Genomic DNA, 17,346 nt, shown 5'->3' with positions numbered 1-17,346 from the left:
CTCCAAAACCTCAAAGGGATGGCAGTCTCCACTTGTGATGGAAAATTTGCATTATCGACTACTGAATTGGGTTCCAACTTTATCGGGTGTGGAGTATGCACTCCGGGTACCAGTTTCCTCCCACAAACCAAAATAAGCATGGTAGGCTACATGAACACTCTAAATTACCCGTCTATGAGTGAGCGTGAATGGTTGTCTGTCGTCTTGTGTTTTTGATCGGCTGGCCACCGAGATATAAATCGATCGGATATCAAGGTGGAAAATATTTGGAAATTTGGAATCGATTTCTGAAACTGCCAATCAGCCCTTTTCCGGGATGGCAGCGACAGATTATGGCAGAAATATTTTATCATATTAAAGTTCAATGAAATGCAGCAGCAAAGTCCAAATTTGAAACGTAAGGTTTGAATGAACAAATAAGATGCTCCGTGAAATGGGGATTTTGGGAGCACTGGAAAATCAGACAAATTTGTAGATAAACTTTCTTGGGTGGGCTACTATATTGACTCATGGGAAGTCTCATGTCGCAACAAGGGGCTGTTGGGCTGAATGCAACGACACTAAACCACTTTTGGGTTATTAATTTGTTTTCTAAAAATAAAATTTCTTGGAAGGAAGTATTCGATCGGTGCACCACATAATCTCCAGGGCAATAGATGAGCAAGGCGTGGTCAATTCCCCCAAAATATATCCATTTCGAAGACTCTGTATGGATATTATCAAATTAAATGACAGTGAGAAAGAAGTAATTTCTATTTATTATAGATGTTTTAAATGGGTCGAAATTTCCGAAAAATTGTATTGGGTTGACCATAAAAATTACCATTATTCACTATGCAATGGGAATTAGATGACAAGGCAAATACAAGAAAAGTAATGGTTTCCTAACATGAATTGGACAAATTAAACTTGCTACATTAAAAGGTTACAATCGAGTTAATAATATAAATAATTGATTGCTGAATGACTTAAGAGATGCATAGTTAATAACTAACTTGATACACTTGCAAATGCAACAAGTCAAATGTTTAGAAACTGGTATACTTATTTCAATCAGATAAGGTAAATATTTAGACTTAAAAATAATGTAAGAAGATTTTTGGGCCTGTGTTAAGTGTGGAAATATAGTCAACTAATTTGGTAACTTACAATTCCAAAATATAGGAATAAATGGGATCTGACATCGGGATACTTGACAAAAAAAGTCTATTATCAAAATTTTGAATTAATATTAAAAAAGGAAGCCCTGATACATTTGAATGTAGGATTTATTTGGACGAAAAAGGGAAAAGTGTTTTAATGCAATTAGAGCCTTGTTTCTCATCCCACAACACTGCCAGGAAAATTGAGTCTTTGCCTGGGTCATACATGGCCAGATTTTGGCTTGGGTGGATAAGTTGCTGTAGATTTTAAAGTTCAAATTGGTTATTGAATTAAATTAATTACCCATTAACTATCAATTGGGAAAAAAGATGAATATCCTTAAAGTGTAATTTTGGTTAGAACTATCAATTGGGAAAAAGGATGAATATCCTTAAAGTGTAATTTTGGTTAGAACGATCAATTGGGAAAAAGGATGAATATCCTTAAAGCGTAATTTTGGAAAATGTGTTGACAAAATCAGTCTTGCAAATTCAATGGTGATAAAAAGAGAAGAGTCATTTGCTAAGATTTAAAAATCTAGGAGGAAAATGAGTGATTTAATGTGTGTGAATTTGAATGTTCAGAGAGTATCCCACGTTTCATCAATACCATGAAGATCAACCATAGCAAAATTTAATTTTAAAATCTCCAAAGAGGAAACCATTTTTGTGAACGTAAACACTTGTTCTTATGCTTTACATATCTTTGTGAGATTTAATGCTTCCATTAGTAAAAATATTTCATCAATTTTTACACTATTACTGCATATAAATATTGGTTATCGGCCTCCTAACTATTAATATTTGGTATCAGTATCTGTCCTGAAAAATTAATATTGGTTGTTCTCTAAGCCAAGTCAATTAAATTGAAGGTTAACTGAACATACATTGGCACTTACTGATTCATACAGTTGCTTGCAAGTTTGTGTTGAGTCTACTTTGTCCAAAAAGGAGACTGTGGGCAAAGTGGTGTTCAGGGCATGGACGATTCGATCATCCATGGTGCGCATCAGCCTCAGGATCTCCTGAAAGATACACAGAGTGAATAAAAAATGTTATATTAATTTTAAAATGTTTTTCCTAATTTATATTTTTTTTCCTCGCCCTTGAATCGGAATCGAAATATGAAAACATATTAGCCTTAGCGATGGGTGACAATTCAGCAACAGCGAGGCCTATCCAGTCTTCAGATCTCAACCCCATAGAAAATCTGTGGAGGGAGTTGAAAGTCCGTGTTGCCCAACGACAGCCCCAAAACATCACTGCTCTAGAGGAGAGCTGCATGGAGGAATGGGCCAAAATACCAGCAACAGTGTGTGAAAAGCTTGTGAAGAGTTACAGGAATAGTTTGGCCTCCGTTATTGCCAACAGAGGGTACATAACAAAGTATTGAGATTATTTTTTGTTATTGACCAAATACTTATTTTCCACACTTATTTAGGTCTTCCACCAATTTCGTCACACGCAGTTTCTGGGTGTGATGACAAGTAGGCTTTTTTGTTGTTGATAATGACGACAGGGCTTATGTCCGATTATTATTATTATTATGATTTGCAAATAAATTATTTAAAAATCAAACAATGCGAGTTTCTGTTTTTTTTCCCACATTCTGTCTCTCATGGTTGAGGTTTACCTATGTTGACAATTACAGGCCTCTCTAATCTTTTCAAGTAGAACTTGCACAATTGGTGGTTGACTAAATACTTATTTGCCTCACTGTATCTAATTGCTGCTTCGAATTGGCTATTACACAAAATGTGGAGATGCTCACTTTCCTCAGTTTGAATAAACTTTGAATTTGTCATATGTAGCCTGATGACATTATCTAGTTGAAACTGCATTAGTGTGTAATGTGTAAATTAGATTACAGGGTTCCACAATATGCACATTTTTATTCATCTTGTTATTTTTTTTATTATTGGTGCGGCATTCTTGGTTTAAAGAACAATTCATAAAGTTTTGTTTAAAGATAATATAGAAGTGACAGACAATTTATACCAGGACTTTTCTTAGAGGTGAAGACCAGCAGCACTTTTATTCTCAATGCAATAAAAAAGACCTTGCCTTATAAACATTAAACATGTAAGAATAAAACAATATACAGTCATACCTCTACTTACGAATGCCTCTAGGTACTAAATTTTCAGTTGACAAAAGCTTTTTAAATGCAAATGAGTGCCTCGAGATACGAAAAAGATCCAACTTACCAAATCCCCAAAAAGTGAATGGATTTCCTTATCCATTATTTTATTTTTAAAATATTGTCGCGGATGGATTGATTCTCACTTGAGAACCTCGATACACTTTACTGGGCTCTCATTGACTGTCTTACAACAACCACTATCCATGTTTCAAGATTATCTCTTACAGACCGTACTTATAAGCCACCCGCGCGTATAAGCCGCACCCTGAAAGTTGCGTTGAATTTTTTCAATTTTACAATTTCTCGCGTATAAGCCGCCCCCTGATTCCCAATTTACACCTCCATATTCATGGTTTTAATAGAGTACAAATGTGTTACTTTGAAGGGAAAATCTTAAGAAAAATCATCAAAATTGGTATTTCTGAGATACTGTAAGAATCAAAAGCACATTATTAGGGTCAATATCATAAGGAAGTTAATATGCCTGTCTTTGTAACTGCAAAATATCAAATTATTCAATTTGAAAAAAGAAATGTCTATCTTGATGCTTTCTAATTATAGAAATTACAATTTTCTTACCAGTAGTTTAATATGTTGTGGAAGCCATGTTGCTTCTAATGTCAAAATATCTTAATTCTTCCGATGGTTTATGTTAGGGTTATTAGTCTTATTATATATTTGCTCACAACATTCCATCGTGGGATAAGATGGAAGAGCTGTCGGCGCTTACTAGCAACGGAGTTGAGGTGCCCTACTCTGCTACAGTTGTCTTCAGCTGCAGACTACTGAGGAAGTGTGCGGATAAGCTTGGAAGAGTGACTGCATTTTCTCTACCTCGGTCACAGTCTGCAGAAGTTCCCCATCCTGTGGAAGACTTCCTGTGTGTGGTTCCAGTTTTTGTTTCCTTTTCCAGTTTCCATTTACTTTGATTTGCTTTGTACTTTTTGCTTTTGCTTTGTTGTTGTGCGGCCTTTGCAACTGTACGGTCTAACTTATAACTATGACTTTTCTTGCTACTGTCACAATGAAATTTCCCGAATACGGGATGAATAAAGTTATCCAATCCAATCCAATGAAGAAAACTTTTCTTTACTTAGCTTATCAACATTAGAAAAGTTATTCTAGTACATCTGCGTGCAACGATGTAAATGCTTAGCTCCTTATTAGACCAAACAACAGGAAGGTTGAATCCTTGTGGACTGCTGGAATGTGGAGAAGATCCTTCGGCTCTACATGACCATTTGTTTTGAGAGCTAAAACTTCAAATGTAACTAGAGTCCTTGACTATTGACTTCTCACTCCTGTTTTCCCACCCCTACCTTGAGAGCTGAGACGTCCATTGTAACCAGGGTCCTTGAAGCTAATAAACAGGAAAAAGATGCATGTGACGCCAGAATGAACCTGCACAGAGACGAGTGATGTTCGATTCTCTCTTGCAAGAATTTCACAGAGGATTGTCCTGTCTCTTTATTTGTGCATGCATTTGGGAATGCTTATTGGTGAACCTAACAGTTCATATTACTCCAATTGTCACTTCCAAACAATTACTACAATGAAAAAAAATCTATATTAGCAAGTTAGCTTAGCATTGTAATATTCTTGATAGCGCTGGCACACCTCATCTACACAGATACTCCAGTCAGAGAGTGAGATGGAGGAACACAGATGATTTTTCAGCTTCTTTTATATCAAATCCAAGTAATTGACAATGTAGAGAATTCTTCTTTGACAACACATTACAGTCAACTTTAATGAACGCTGGACAAACTTGAAATGTTCGCGGTGCTCTCTAGTAAAGACTACAACTCAAACTACAACTATAGGACCCCAAGCTGTCTGCCGAGGTCCCTGAACGAAAAGAAGGTTATAACCTTCCTTTTAATGAAAAAAACGGAAAACAAATTTCTAACAATACAAAAAAAGTGGAATTTTGTTTTAATTCAAAATCAAGGCTACTCGCGTTTGGCCAGTCAGACCACGTTTCACTAGGTTTAGACGGCAGCGCCCTAGGTAAGATGGCTGCCCGGGACCTAGGTAAGATGGCTGTGCCCGAGCGAGCAGTTACGGGAACGTGAGTTTTTTCACGTTTTATGCAAGATATGTACGTTTTTTTCTTGAATTTCATTCATAGACGTCAAAATTAATTTTGTTTAGCGATTTATTTGTTTATCTTTTCTCTATTTTGAAATAAATAACCGTATCGGCATTCGCTTGCATCATGGCAACACGGCGCATGCAACGGTGCCATTTTGTCATGATGTCATCGTGTCACGGCGCCGTCAATTTGCGTTTTTTTGCTTGTCGTGTTTTTATGCGCATATAAGCCGTACCCTCGATTCAGTCATATTTCTTGGCCAACAAAAGTGGCTTATAAGCGAGTAAATACGGTACCTGTCAACCTTAGCTAAATGTTCCTCTTATTAATGATTGCAATTCCCCTTAAGCGAGAAAAAACACACAAATGCAACCCGGTCATAATTTACACATACACAGGGCACACGTTCATTCATTCATTTTCTGAAGCGCTTTATCCTCACCATAAAAGTCTCAAATACACACACGGCACACACAGGGAACATGTGAAAGTCTAAAATGTACTACAAAGTGGATGGCTTTGTGACACCATCGGGTCATAGGGAAATGCGTGGGCGCATATCATGCTTCAACATGGATAGATTTTGTATGCTTCTTATTCATTCTCAGACACTAATAAATAATTTTCTTATAATTTTCTCTCATTTTTGTGTTTCTCACATTTTTCATACAAAATTGGGACACTGACTAATTTTAAAGGGTTTAGTGGGTAGTTTTGTGGAGACTGTGGAGAGAATTAGAAAATGTACATATAAAGTACTGCTCTTCTTACGAAATTTTCAAGTTACGTAAAAAGTTCTGGAACCAATTACCGTAATTACTCGAATATAACGCGCACTCGAAAATAACACGCAGGTAATTTTGGGCCAAAAAAATCTGGAAAAACGCAGTACTCGAATATAGTGCGCACCTAAAATTTCCCGCTGACGAAAATCAGAAATCTTACCTTTTTTTCTTCGTTTCACGATTGTTTTGTTCAAAACCGGATAGAGAAATCTTCAGGTACGAGCGTGTCGAGTGTCGTGCAGTTGGGAGTTATGCGTTTGAATTTTAGGGCAATAGATGATACACAGAGTGGACAAACATATCATGTAGACATGTTATGTTGCAATACCTTTTAGACTTCCTTGAACATTGACTACATTTCAATTGACAATACCATGTTTTAATTCAAATATCTATTGTCATTCTCAAACAAGAAAAGGAACATACAAATTGAATAAATAAATGATTTGAAGATATGCACAATGGAAAAGACTATCACATGTAACAAGGGAATGTACTGCCCCCCGCTGGACATATTTTAAAATACAAGTACGTACTACACTACAATGTAGTATTCTACTTTCCAGCTTATTAATGCAGGATTGTGATGTTTGTGAGGCTTGACGATCTTTAATATGCGTGTATTTTGAATTCAAAGTTGGAAATTGCACAATGTCCGTGCGTCAAAGTGAGTTTGACAATGCTTTTTTCGATCGAAAATTTGTAATTTATTTTAGTTATTGATTATAACACGCACCCCCAACTATTGGAATTAATTATATAGCAAAAATATGCGTGTTATATTCGAGTAATTACGGTACTAATTTTGTAAGTAGAGGTACGACTGTAGTAATACCTTGAGATACGAGCTTAATGCGTTCCGGGACTGAGCTCGTATGTCAATTTACTCGTATCTCAAATAAATTTTTCGCATAGAAGCAATGTTCCCTCTAATTTTTTGTTTGTCTGGGCAGAAAGACAACCTCCCTGAGCACACTGAGTACCAGTGTGAGCAACATCATCATTGCTCGCTATGGGCACACACCAGTATCACACCTTCCATAAGCAGGTGTATGTCTACTACACATAAATGATTTAGGAATAATAAAATGTAATGATTAATATCTATGAATGGGCGGCCCGGCGGATGAGTGGTTTGCGCGTCGGCCTCACAGGTAAAAAAAATGGAATTTTATTTTGTGCGCTCCATATGATTTGCTGTGCGCAGAGAAGACGAGAGCAGTGCGCAATTGCGCACGCGCGCAACTTAGAGGGAACATTGCATAGAAGTGAGCTATCGTATTTATCTGAGTATAATGCACACCTGTGTATAAAGTAGCACCCGTGTATAACGCGCACCCATAATTAGTGACTAAAAAATTGTATCATTTCTTTTCCAGTTTTTCTTAGCTCACCACAAAGATTGCACCGGTAACTGGCAAATGCTGAACACGTCGACATGACAAATTATTTATTTGCAACATATGGTACGGAAACCTGGTAAAACAAACTACCAATATGAACACAATTCTCAAATGGTATTTACAATTTTAAATCCTTAAAGTCTAATTCATCATCATCTCATCTCATTTTCTGAACCGCTTTATCCTCATTATGCTGGCAGGGGGTGCAGAAGCCTATCCCAGCTGACTTCGGGCCAGAGGCAGGGGAGACCCTATATCGGTTGCCAGCCGATCGCAGGGCACAAGACTGACAACCATGTACACTCACACCCATACCTAGGGGCAATTTAGAGTGTCCAATCAGCCTACCATGCATGTTTTTGGAATGTGGGAGGAAACCGGAGTACCCGGAGGAAACCCACGCAGGCCCGGGAGAACATGCAAACTCCACACACCTGGACTTACACCCAGGACCCCAGAGCTGTGAGGCCGACACGGTCACCACTCGGACCACCGGGCCGCCTTCCATACGGCCCGCCCTCGAAAGGGTTGCGGGGTTGCTGGAGCCTAACCCAGCTGTCTTCGGGCGAAAGGCAGACAACACACTAGACTGGTCGCCAGTCAGTCGCAGGGCACACAGAGAGACAAATGACCATCCACACTCTCAATCATACCACCACCAGCGGGAATTGAGCCCGCGCCTGCCCGCACCGAAGTCAGGCGAGTGAGCCTCTACACCACGAGATGGCGAATACACGATAAATTATAGATCATACTATTTATTACAAGATTAAAATTGTGAAACAGTCATTTTGGTGCTTATCTACAAAAAAGACATTACTTATTTTTACATCACTCGAACCGGAAGTTGTTCAGGGTCCGGAGACGTCAACTTTTGGTGACATTAGTGTGAAAAATTAGATTTTGGAATAATTTTGGAGGTTTATGTAATTCCTGCTGATTAAACTTTGATGAAAATGACTACTGTTAATATAGGCGACTTAGTTTTAAATTAAAAGATTTTCAGATGGTGGTGTCCCTTGAGATTTTTTCAATGCAAAAACTGCCGCAGCTCGAAAAAAGTGGGGAGCTCCGGTCCTCGAGAGCCCCGGTCTGTTTTATCCATATCTCCCTCCACCAACACACCTGAATCAAATAATCTAGATCGGTATCAAGCTTCTGGACCGCTTGCTGATGAGTTGATCATTTGATTCAGGTGTGGTAGAGGAGGGAGACATGGAAAACAGACTGGATAGGGACTATCGAGGACCGGAGTTGGCCACCCCTGGTCTAGAGCATGAGAGAATGAATAATATTACCTGAAACATCGAAAAGTCCTCACAGTTCAATGTTCCACTGGGCGCTGCCATTGTGGATCGCGCGGTCCTCACACTAGGGTGTTTAACGCAGAGCCAGTTTTTGTTCTAAGCAATTTTAACATGATAATAAATCCCTAGAATAATGTACTTGTAATAGATTTTATTTTAGATTTAGTGTTGAAACAAATATAAGCAAATGATTTCAAAAAACAAATTGATTGAAACATTGTATTTTACTGACAGGCGAAGAACAGGCACAACAGGTATTGAAATATGGTCCTGAGAGACGCTAGGCTAAAGGTTTGACTTTCAGCAGGAGACGTTCGGCTCTGTTTACATGCAAGTCAAAACAACAACAACAACAACAACAGCAGAGGCACCAAATAACATCATGAATTTCATGAAACGTCGACTTTCATTTGGAAATATATTGGGTTCGTATGAATTGAAATAGGTTATGTAATATTTGAGATAGTTGGCATGTGAGTGATTGCGGTCCGGTTTTGGTAACTACTTAACTTGATGTGGAGTAATCTAGATACTAACACGTATTTAAATAGTTTTCTTTACGCCTATCTAACATCTCTAAATTCTGTTTGCTGACAAATTTGTAAACGAAGTGACACCGTTCCTTGGCTGGGAATGCAATTGTCTGTATATAATATATACTTTTGACAACTGTATACTATACAGTTGTGGTCAAAAGTTTACATACACTTGTGAAGACCATAATGTCATGGCTCTCTTGTGTTTCCAGTTATTTCTACAGATTTTTCTCTGATAGAGTGATTGGATAACTTTTATTCATCCCATATTCGTGAAATTTCATTGTGACAGTAGCAGAGGGTGATTAGACAGAACAACAAAGCAAAAGCACAAAGTACAAAGCAAATCAAAGTCAATGGGATCATTAAGAATCACCAAATCATTAAGACAGAAAAGCAGCAAAAACACAGAAGGAGCTACGAGTTTCGGTAGCAAAAACGGATAGACTCAAAAAGACGTAAAGTTGGACAAAAACTGGAACCACACACAGGAAGTCTTCCACAAGATGGGGAACTTCTGCAGACTGTGACCGAGGTAGAGAATATGCAGAGTCACTTTTCCAAGCTTATCTGCACAGTTCCTCAGTAGTCTAGAGCTGAAGACAACAGCAGCAGAGCAGGACTGGTAAGCGCCGACAGCTCTTCCAACTTATCCCATGATGGAATGGTTGGTCAGAAGTGTTGCTTCTTCTCCCGGCACTTTTGTCCAGCTCTGAATTTCCAGCGGGATTGAGGTGTTGCTCTCTCTGCTACGTATTGTAACAGCTAGTCCCATGTGTATGACAGCGTACCGTAGGCATGGCTGATGGTTCCAAAAAAGAAGTGGCAGAAAGAAGCCAGGCTAACAGAACAAAGAAAGTTGTAAAAACATTAAAGTAAAAAGTATAAAGTACAAAGTAAAGTATAAAGGAATGCATTAAGAAATATTAAAATGTAATTAAAAAAAGATAGAAGGGCTGTAAAACACGAAAAACAAATAAGAGTGGACAGAGCTACTGCCACTGGCTTCCGCGTGACGGCGCCATCTTGGAAAAAAATTGGAACAGAGACTTCTTTGTTACAAAAAATATTCATGAAGTTTCGTTCTTTTATGACTTTATTATGGGTTAACAGAAAAAGTGATCAAATCAGATGGGTCAAAAATATACATACAGCAACACGAATTAGCAATTTTGGTGACTTAGAAAGTTGTGTCAGTGAAATGAGCTTCATTGCATGGCCTCTTAACTTCTTGTGAGTGATTATGAGTGACTACAGCTGGTGACTTCTCTGAGGCCTTTTAAATAGGGCTCATTGGATGCAAACGCCCACAAACTCTACAATGGGAAAGTCAAATGAGCTTAGCATGGATCTGAAAAAGAAAATCCTTGACTTGAAAAAGTCAGGAAAGTCACTTGGAGCCATTTCAAAGCAGCTGCAGGTCCCAAGAGCAACAGTGCAAACAATTGTTTGTAAGTATGAAGTGCATGGCACTGTTTTGTCACTGCCACGATCAGGAAGAAAACACTAGCTATCACCTGCTGCTGAGAGAAAATTGGTCAGGAGGGTGAAGATTCAACTGAGAATCACCAAAAAGCAGATCTGCCAAGAATTAGAAGCTGCTGGAACACAGGTGTCAGTGTCCACAGTCAACCGTGTTTTGCATCTCCATGGACTGAGAGGCTGCCGTGCAAGAAGGAAGCCCTTGCTCCAAAAGCGGCACCTTAAGGCTTGACTGAAGTTTGCTGCTGATCACATAGACAAAGATAAGACCTTCTGGAGAAAAGTTCTGTGGTCAGGAGTTACAAGTTCTGACGAATGATTTGTCTTGCAGGTGGCAATCGATTCGGAATCGATTACATAAGTAGCCTCTATCGCTTTAACATTTTTTTTAGTTTTCATTTTTGTTCATAAGGGAAGTAAGTATCATTAAGGCTAAACCACCAGTGTCTTGTTTTGAAACTAATTCTATCATTTCCGGGGTTCGAAATGAAGTGTTAGTACTACACAGCACTGGTAAATCTTATAATATGCCTGCTCGGGTTAAGTGCAAAATGTATGGCAATTTGAATGAAACTTCTAATACGGCACTCACAGAAGTTTATTGGTTCATATTCAACGAAATATCCCATGTTTGAGCCGTCTCCAAAAGTACCGACATTTGCACATTGCACAACATGCATGTGTGACACTGTGGAATTACTGACTGTAAAATGCACATAGAAGGATCCAAACACAAAGATAAACTTATTTTCAGTATGCTGTACTTTTTAATAGTTTGCAAAAACACAACATTTTAATTCATGTGATAACATGATAATAACAATTTGATTTAAATTGTCCTACATTATTTTTTTTTACATTTATCCATTTTGCGTTAATCACATTCACTCTGGAAAAGCTCCAGAAATGGGACAAGGGTACTCCTGAAAGGGTTTCGACGCAGGTTGACAGGGCTGCTGGTTCTGGTGTTTGGGATTTTTTCCCCATTGCACAACATGCAAGTGCAAATTTAGCGTGACACATGTTGGGCGCTGACTGTAAAACGCTCGTAGAAGGACCCAAACACAAAGATAAACTTATTTTTACGATGCTGTACTTTTTCAATAGTTTACATAAACACAATATTTCAATTAATGTAAAAGCATGATAATAACAGTTTGATTTTAATTGTCCTATGCCTATTTTTTTTACGTTTTGTATCAATTTTGTGTGAATCGCATTCACTCCGAAAATACTCCGGAATTGGGACAAGGGTGCTCCTGAAATGGGGTCGACGGAGGTTGGCAGCTCTGTATTTAGATATTAATACATTATAGCCTTTTCATATGCCTGAAACTGTGATATTTAATAAATACACTTCTTTATAATTTACTTGTATTTTCATATTTAGTCTTTGTCGGATCGTCTGCTTTGTTTGTACCATGCCACGAACCCATGTGAAGTTCCTCGTTACCCCATGTCTTTCATGTCAGGTTTGATTTTGTTATTTGATTTCTAAGTCCTTGTTATTTTTTAAGTCTCCTGCCTTAAGTAATTAAAGTTTTGTTAGAGCACTCCATTCCTTCTCCATTGCCTGCTTCCCTGCATTTGGGTCCTCCAACCACGTTCCACAACCGAGCCAATAGTGACACGCTCCTTGCACTGAAGGTGCAGCAGTCTATTGGTGAAAGACAGACTCATGCAGGGGGTGGGAGGTCTTGTCCATGATGGACATCATCTTGGGCAGCATCTTTTCTCCCACTTCCACTACAGCGTCCAGAGTGTCAAAGCTGGATTGCCTCGACAATAATCTTCATACAGAGGAAGCAGCAAAACACGTGGTAGTTTTTGACTCCCGGCCGATGGAGGTTATCTGGGAGGGAGGCCTCATCCCGACCGCTCTCAAAATGGTCGTTGCTCGCTCCGCTTCCTTTGTTCTTGGCTAGCCCCCTTGGCTAGCCCCCACCCTTCCTAGGAAGGGGGGAAAGCGGACGGATAGAGCTGTCCACGTGAAGCTCCCTCAACCAGATACGCCGTCCGCTCGGTCGATGATGGTATTTAATAGAAGTTAGGCGGAGACAAACTTTAGGCGGGAACACGAAAGGGGTGTGTTATATACAAAGTGATGACAGGCCTTGACCTGTAGGTGTCAGTAAAAATTCTATTCTAGTGACTAAATTCATAAGAGTGCAGAAGGGTGCAAGATTAAATATAAGAATACAATTCATATTTCACATTTCCCCCCTGTTGTGACTTGAAAGAATTTTCATTAAACATATCAATTTGTATCCCTCCCCTCCAGGTTCTAGAATACAAATATCATTGACAGTTACTCAACAGGGTATGGAAAATAACAAAATCACATGTCAAGGCAGAGGCGAGAAATGATGTATTCAGTGGTAAAAATTCCTCTACGTCCCTCTTAATGAGCGAACCCAATTTTTAAATCAAGACAAGTACATTTGCATAGAGGACTTGTCACACGCTTTGAAAGAATGCGAGAATCTCCAGTATGGTCTGTCATGCGGTGTCACTATAACCTACTAGCGTGTGCTGGATTGTGTTTTGAATCATAACTTTCATACAGGGGATTACACACAGAAGAAATACAGAACAGTAACAAAAACCGCAAGGTTGCAATTTTAAACAGAATTGAGAATCATGACCCGGTTATTAACCACGACCACAATGATACACCTACGGCTGAATGATCCTGGGCCATGGTGTTGACTAGGGCCTTTATTTCAGCTACGGCACGAGTAATGTACTGGTTTCATCTGGGATGAAGGTGCAGCAGTGTTCTCCCATCATGGCACACACATCTCCATCTTTGGCTTTTATCAGATCCAGGACTATCGGTCCTGCAACTTCCCTAAGGGCTTTTAAATCATCTGCTATACCCTGTAGGGCCTTGACAGTTTGGTTAATGAACACTCATGTAACAGCTCAATGTGTTTACACATGATTTTCTGGGGGGGGGGGGGTGGACCACAACCTTTGGTCAACAGGAACATCATCGCCCCAGATTGAATCACGTGGTTTGAATTGCACTGATTTTGCACTGATTTTGATCTCTTACTGTTATGTTCACTCTCCTTAAAAGGAATGCATCTTAGACCATCTGTGGTGCAATGTTTTGCGTATCAATTAATACCGTTTTTGAGATCGACTCAGTTTTTGTTGTGTATGCTGTGCAGTAAGTGTTTGCGCTGCTGCTTTAGCTGCTGTGTTCTGTCGTTGTCTTCAACACATGCTTAACATTTGCTTACAGCTATTTGGTTCGGCTTAATACCCCAATGAACAAAAATCGCAACAATCTTACTTATTCCATCACTATAGTTTGTGAAAATTTAAATGCCTTATCAGTCAAAATCAAATATGCTAGCTGGTATTCTATTATGATCACTGCTTCCTTGTTAAGATCAAGAACCCTATTTGTTTTTCACTTTCCTGTAATTACACAAATTAACTCATCATACTAAAAATAGGAAAAATACTAAAAGCAAACCAGGGTGCTTTCTCCTCAGGAAAACACCTTTCCCGTTCTCTGCAACAGTTAAATTCACATCAATTAATGTCCAGAAACAAAATGCACACATTTATAATTCTGAATATAATTGAACCCACTAAATTGTAATCACTCCTTGTTTGTCAAGGTTAATATTTTAGCATAATTGTATCCTTTAAAGCAATTAAAACTCATTACTTATAAAATGCATACTAATCAAGTCCCAATTCCTTCAATAATGTGTATTGCTTTGCATATTAAACTCAGTTGTTTGAAATTCAAAATATCCCAATCTAGTAGTCTTTTTATCAAATGTAACATTCAATTGTCTTTGGAGTTTGTCAATCATCTCCTATAAAACTTTCTTAATCAATATTTTTCAATAGTCAGGCATACAATTTAAAATCTAGTTACATTTCTATCCATTGTAGTTTCTCTTTTCTCTCTAATTGTTGACTTTAAAAATCTGTAAGAAGATCTAGTCTCAATTGTTTACTTTAACTATCTGTAAGAAGGTTTAGTCTCAATTGAAACGCTTATACTTTTTTTATGGAGACAATAAAACCAATATAAAAAGTTCCTTATGGCTTACAGCATTGCTCCCCGAGCAATGATCTTTCCAATCAATATTGGAGTGCTTGCCATTTTGTCTGATTACGTCAAAAAGTTTATCTTACCTGTCTCCTCATACGTTTCAACTGAGAGAACCTTCTTACAGTGCACAAGGTGGATCGGCTATTTTCATGTCTGCTGGTTGGTCAGCAACACTTGTACGGGCGTTCTCATTTTGGGTTGCTCGTGCGTTTCTCCATGTTTCCTGTTGAGAAATACAGTCTCCCTCTGCCAACCCAAATTCAATGCGTTTCTTTAAAGTTTTTCTTCTTTTACGCAGATAGCCAGATTAGCCTCATCCTCTAGTTCCAATCGTGTAGTGAATAATGGCGTTTGGTATGGTCTACTAAATAGGATGTCCATATTTTGTTGTCCGGTTGACCTCGTTATGTAGGCGCAATGATTTCATAACGAAATATGGAACCTTTTTTCAATTCAGTCAATTATTCTGTTAACACAATTTGGATTCCATTATCACAATAAATCAATAGTACTTTGGAATTTCGTATCAAGCACTGTCTTTGTTTTTTTGTTTTTCTCAGTGCTCCTAAATTTTGCATAGCAGATTTGTTTCTCCACTTCAAGTTTCACGTTTGGAGTACTGCTGCTTTTTTCACCAAAAAATTCATTGGACTAAACAATTTTCCATAATTTTCATCAAAAATTGATTTCAAATTTCTAAATCGTTTTCCACCTTGATATCTGATTGATTCTATATCTTGGTGGTTGGCCAATTAGAAACACAAAAGGGACAAACAACCATTCACGCTCACACTCATTTTCAGACATCAGTGGTCTGCAATTTTTACTAGTGGACAGCGCCATCCCCAGTCTGGGGCTTCTTGGCAGCTAACCACCTTTTTGCTGTGGTATCAGCCTAACCATTCTCAAAAGAAATAGGTTAACGTCATTTGGTTGACATCAACTGTTTGATGCTAATGCAATTAATATTCTAATCGTCATTAATATGACCCATGCCAAAGCATATTTCACCTGCTTCGGGCAAAACAAAGAATGTCTTTCTGTGCACCGAAAAACATTCCATGCCTCTTCCGTCCTAGGGAAATCATGCCTATCCTAAATCAATTATTTTATCTAAACCAGCCAGGTATAATTTACTTAATAATTTGGATGAATGCTATTTCTGCATTGTTTTCATGTTTGATATCATTAATAATTTGGATGATTCTTAATACTTGAGTCTAAATCGCAAATCACTCTGTTTTTGCTAAAATAGCTAAATTGCACTTGTAGAATTGCTATTCTGCTCCAAGACTGTTTATTTAATATAAGAGCCATTTTTTGTAGCTCACTCTTGCCACAATTAAAATTTAGAGAAACCAACCTTCTACTTAGCAAATTTCTTAATCATTGCCTAATGATAAATTTCTGTATTTATTATAGGACCCATAATTTGTCACCAATATGTTACATTGTCAATTTTCTGTCTCCAACTCTCTTCCCCTCTTTCTCTGCCTATGTCTCTTCATCACTGCTCCTCCTTGCTTCATCGTGTGGAATGTGAGATGTAACCTGAGATTTCTTGCATTACACCCCCCCCCCCTCGTGCTCCTGGCTTGCGAGTGGAGCCTGGCACGAGGAGTGGGCTGACCAGGGGGGGCACTGTTTCTTAACAGGCCTAATATATATATCTTCCTGGGTTAGTGGAAAGTGGGCTGGGGAAGAAAGGCAGTTTTAACTTCAGTTGGCTCGCCGCCATTTTTTCCTTTGTTTCCTCTCACATGTGGTCAGCTTTTCACCCCCCCCCATCCTGTCCCAATCTACCATCTCTTAAATACTTATTTTTATCCGTCAAAGTATTCTTTTTCGCCGATTAAACTCCTATTTTTCGCGGCAATCGTACTTATATATCGTTTATGAACGCGTCATAGCATACTTATATATATATACAGACGCTCCCCTACTTACGAACGCAATTGGTTTCGAGCGATTGTTCATAAGTTGAATTTGTTTGTAAGTTGATTCAGTGCTATATTTCGTATTATAATTTATGTTTAAGGCCAATATAAGTATATTGAAGGTTTATATAAGTGCATTTGTATGTTTAAGGCTTGTATAAGTAACATGCATTGGTTTGTACTGAAAAATTTTTTTTAATAAAATGGAGAATATGTACAGTACTGTAGAGAGAGAGAGAGATTTATGTATTAGAAACTGGCCAAAAGAAGCGACCTAATGACGATTGCACAGTTTTCTTCTTTTTTTCATCATAAATGATGCGGTAGCACTGTATGGCATCATTCAATTGATTTGCAAACTTTGTGCAAATAACGTTCAATATTTGGGTCCTGCTGCTCGATCTTTCTGTTTATAAATGGTACTGACGGTCGAAC

At 38.3% G+C, this 17,346-nt stretch overlaps 2 protein-coding genes across 4 annotated transcripts in view; one reads left to right on the top strand and one right to left on the bottom strand.

Annotated features, from left to right (window-relative positions):
- Positions 1-9,011, bottom strand: part of mix23 (mitochondrial matrix import factor 23) — a 28,351-nt gene extending 19,340 nt beyond the window's left edge. For 2 of the 3 annotated variants that reach the window (XM_077624868.1, XM_077624872.1), the window contains exons 1-2: positions 8,867-9,011; positions 2,042-2,167 (exon numbers count right to left, since the gene is read on the bottom strand). In XM_077624868.1, the coding sequence (XP_077480994.1) occupies positions 2,042-2,167; positions 8,867-8,917 (177 nt within the window). In that variant the 5' untranslated portion in view covers positions 8,918-9,011. Of the gene's footprint in view, positions 1-2,041; positions 2,168-4,604; positions 4,660-8,866 lie in introns of those variants that run through there. The other variant, XM_077624871.1, reaches the window with a different exon arrangement.
- A 118-nt stretch (positions 9,012-9,129) lies between these two features.
- fam162a (family with sequence similarity 162 member A) overlaps positions 9,130-17,346 on the top strand; it is a 31,343-nt gene continuing 23,126 nt past the window's right edge. Inside the window, exon 1 of the mRNA XM_077624867.1 lies at positions 9,130-9,300. Coding sequence (XP_077480993.1) covers positions 9,204-9,300 — 97 coding nt within the window. The 5' untranslated portion in view covers positions 9,130-9,203. The remainder of the gene's footprint in view (positions 9,301-17,346) is intronic.

Source organism: Stigmatopora argus, chromosome 17 (assembly GCF_051989625.1).
Source record: "Stigmatopora argus isolate UIUO_Sarg chromosome 17, RoL_Sarg_1.0, whole genome shotgun sequence".
Lineage (NCBI taxonomy): Eukaryota > Metazoa > Chordata > Actinopteri > Syngnathiformes > Syngnathidae > Stigmatopora > Stigmatopora argus.
The sequence above is the reverse complement of the archived record's forward strand: the minus strand, read 5'-3'. Positions and strand labels throughout refer to the sequence as shown.